Source organism: Dendrobium catenatum, unplaced genomic scaffold (assembly GCF_001605985.2).
Source record: "Dendrobium catenatum unplaced genomic scaffold, ASM160598v2 fragScaff_scaffold_1120, whole genome shotgun sequence".
NCBI lineage: Eukaryota > Viridiplantae > Streptophyta > Magnoliopsida > Asparagales > Orchidaceae > Dendrobium > Dendrobium catenatum.
The window spans coordinates 790-4724 of record NW_021319582.1 but is presented as its reverse complement, the minus strand read 5'-3'; the positions used below and the strand labels follow the sequence as shown (position 1 = coordinate 4724).

General features: G+C 35.8%; 1 protein-coding gene across 1 annotated transcript in view; it reads right to left on the bottom strand.

Moving 5' to 3' along the window:
- Positions 1-2039, bottom strand: part of LOC110101484 — an 8587-nt gene extending 6548 nt beyond the window's left edge. The window contains exon 1 of the mRNA XM_028698681.1: positions 1813-2039. Coding sequence (XP_028554514.1) covers positions 1813-1924 — 112 coding nt within the window. The 5' untranslated portion in view covers positions 1925-2039. The remainder of the gene's footprint in view (positions 1-1812) is intronic.
- Positions 2040-3935: the final 1896 nt, after the last annotated feature.

The following is a 3935-nucleotide window of genomic DNA, read 5'->3' as shown; positions in this document are numbered from 1 at the left end:
CAACCAAGCCTTACCCAACTTAATTGATACTCTAAAATAGGATCCATATAAGATTTTTTATAATCTTTTTTATTTTGCACCGTATTCAAAATAGCGTGCTTTGTGTCGTGCGCTATGCGTCATGGCTCAACGGGAAACTTTGTGTCGTGTTGCGCCATTCGACATTGACAAGTATGATAAGGACATAGATATGATCAAATAGGCGCACAAAATGACTGCTAGAATAGATCACAAGGTGACTGCCAAAGGAAGTCAACAGTGTATTGAGGGGGGCAAAATAAGATGTTGGGATAGGTTTGATTAATTCAAAGGACATGACTTGTTTATATGAAGATGTTCCAAAGGATAGAAAAAAAGAGGAATTCCCATTGCACTAATACTTTTATGCTAGTACAATTCCTTGTTTGAGATAGTACGTTAACTTCGGCTTCATTTAATATTGCTCAATACTAAGATCAATCAAAATATGATTGCATCAACAAAATATGGGCATGATGCACAAGCATTCTATGAAGGAAATTATCCATAAGTTTAATCAACAAGAATGACCATCACATGGGACGGCCACATGAGTTGGCTTGAATAAAAAATAAATATTCTAGTTTTGATATAATTAATATCAACATCATAAGTCAAATATTGATCTTATTTCTACGTAATTATAGCTCTACGATTGAATGTATTTGTTGGCACAAAAAATAAAAAAAGAGGACCGAAGATCCAAAAGGCTCTTGCAAGGATAGATTAACAAAAAAAATCACAAGTTTGACCATGCAAGAATAAATTTACCCAAAAAAATTAATGGGATTAATTGTTAATATGCAATTTGAAAATTAGGAGTGGACTGTGAAATTAGCATAAGAAAGGATTTCTATGAAGGGAATCAAGTAACTACCCAATATTCTTGCCTTATTTTCTCCACCTATTTCAACATGGGCAGCAATCCTTCAAAGAGAGATTCAAGGAAATATTCTATTGATTTAATTGATTTAGGGTTTAGGGTTTAGGATAGGAAATCAAAAATTAGTGGAGTTAGTTGTAATTTTAGATAGACATGAATTAGATCTTAATTTTTACATAAATAAATGCTTTAATATGTAAAATTAAGCTTATTGCAATAGAATGATTTTCCTTCCCAATTTCTCTCTCACTCCTTTTAATTCTTGGCCGAGAGGCCTATTCATTGTCTCTCTTTCTCTCTCAATGTGTGATCAAATTCAAAAGCACAAGTTCCAAGGAGCAAAGCCACTAACCCATCCTCTCTCCTCTATCGGTGGATTAGAGGAATAAACCTAATCCCCACAATTATTTCATAGAAACTCGATCCCCTTGTTCTATATAAAACTTACACATTCCATTTTTTGGTCAATTTCCATAAAATTCATTTCTCGGAGTACAGAGATACTATTCTCCCCTTCCCACAAACAAAACTGGTATTAAGACCTAACATATCAGATCATTTGGCCCAGCCAAACATACGTTGAATGGTCACGATACATGCTCTCCACATCACCGAATCAAGTTATTAAAGCTTAACCCAGTATTGCTCATTCTCCTTGGATCCAATGATTAAGACAAAGAACCCACAGCAGAAACCATCGTTAATCAAACAACTATATATATAAACTTTGATGATATGAGCAGAAATGTTAGTGTAAACTATTTTGAGAAATTGCCACATGAACAATCCTAGGAATAATTCTCAATGGTTGAACATGTTCTGGCTTTCAAAAGAGAAATGGCAGATTCGGAAAGGAAGAAAACGTAAGATATTTAAAAGGACAAGGATGAGATCACCAACGGAAGACTTACCATCTTGTGGTGCAAATGGAGCTAGGGTTCGGTTCTGCCCGGTTATGAAGGCAAGACGGTCAGTTTTGCGCTCCGCCAACCTCTTCCGGCGAGATTCTCTTGCGTCTTCCATCCTTCCCTCTATCTCTCTGGGTATGTTTCAATAGAAATTTTGGATGCGCTCTCGATCTCACTATCGGCCCCGGCAGATTCTTCGTTGCGAATGCTACCCAAAGCGTGCCTCCACAAGAAAAACTGTCTATGCGGACTTCCGCATCTCTTTTTTTTTTTTTTTTTTTTTTTAGACATTTAGGTCATTTAAGTCAAACTCATACACACAACGCATACACATGAACTCGAACCTTGGACCTCTTAGTTGGAAGCCTAAGCTTTCAACCAATAGGCCAAGAAGAGTTGTGTGACTTCCGCATCTTCACTAATTCAGCTGCATGACGCATTTACTATTCTAAAAAAACCGACGCATGAAAAATCTATTTGCATATTATTCTTTTACAGTATATTATATTTAACTTGAAATAAAATTAAGGGCACTCAAGAATCACTCGAGCACTTATCTTAACAAAAAAGATAGTATTATAACATAGTGATCGAGCAAGAAATTTTATTCAAAATGGTCTAAATTAAAATAGTTATATTTATCATCTCATTTGAAATATTAGAGTATATTAAAATAGTTTCATTTGTCATCTCATTACCGGAGCCAAGATGAACTGTAAGATCAAAATTAAAAATGTAAATAACGTGATCCTTAGAACTAATAAAAACATAAACATTTGGCATGGATTGTCTTCGTTTGAGGGTGAGAGAGGAGCAAAAGAAAAAACGAAAGCCGTGCTCGAGGTTGTGACTCGTGAGTCATGAGAGAAGGAAAAAACAAATCATTGTGTTTTTCATGTGTCCAGAAAAAAATGTTGGTGGCTTCACTGGATTAACAAATAACTTCTACTAGCTTGGGATTATTCTCTTTATATGCTATGGTTTTGATCTTCATGCATTTTACAATTTGAGTTTCCTATGCAATTTCATGAACTGTGTGGTCGGGGCATTCAAATTAATGGAATATATTGTTATTATGTGGAGGAAATGTGTTGCAAATCTAATTTTTCATGGCTTGTGTTTTGATAATTGACAAACACTACTTGGACTGCTTGTTGCTTCTAACTTTTTCAGGAATCTGAAGGATAGACGAGGTTAACGATCAACGTCAAGACACGCCAAGTTACAGTGATTGCGTAGCATAGGGTTAAGTCGTTGTAATCTTTTGTATTTCTATTTTAGAGTCAGATTTTTGTAAGGTTCAAAATGACTTAAGATTTACTTAGTAACCCTAGGTATCTAACCTCACACACATGGGGAAATATATCTACACTCTTGAGAATTTATTTGAATCATCGTTTTTGATCCAAATCGGAAACTCCAGAAGGCCGATCCCTCTGGATCGTTCCTGGACGATCTGTTCAAACAGAGACTCTAATCCAGGATTCTTAATTAAGGCAGCCGTCGTTAACTATATCGCTTGGACGATACGTGTAATCGCCAGGAGATAAGCTCAAAAAAACGAAAGAAGCTTATGCCGCATATGACAATTAAGGTATGTGGTATTTTTAAAATTATCCGCCGGGGAACGATCCTAAGGATCGGCTTTGGACGAAATTACCAATTATGCTAATTTGATCAGTGAAATCAAGGGAGTAATTAAGGTTAATTAATTGATACGTATCATTATCGCCTGGATGATGCTCAGGATTGGGCCGGTGACAATCCATTTGTCAAAAAACCTTAAGTTTAACATCTATGGCACGCAATAAAATGTTAATCGAAGACCAGACTAAAATAGGCACGCGAGAACATGCTTAAAATCAGTGTACAGAACTTTATCCTCTTGACTATTTGACTGATTAGTATTCAAATTCCCCTTAGGCATATCATTGAGAGATCAGGACAACCGGGCCGATCAAGCCAAATTTCATCGTCAGGACTATTCCAGCAATATTAATATATATTCGGATTGGTATTTCGTTAAAAGGAAATAAATTTATTGCCAAATACCATTTTTGGGGGCATTAAAATAACCATTGTAGTGTCTGTTCACAGGGCGATGCTTTTAGAACGTGAGGACCAAT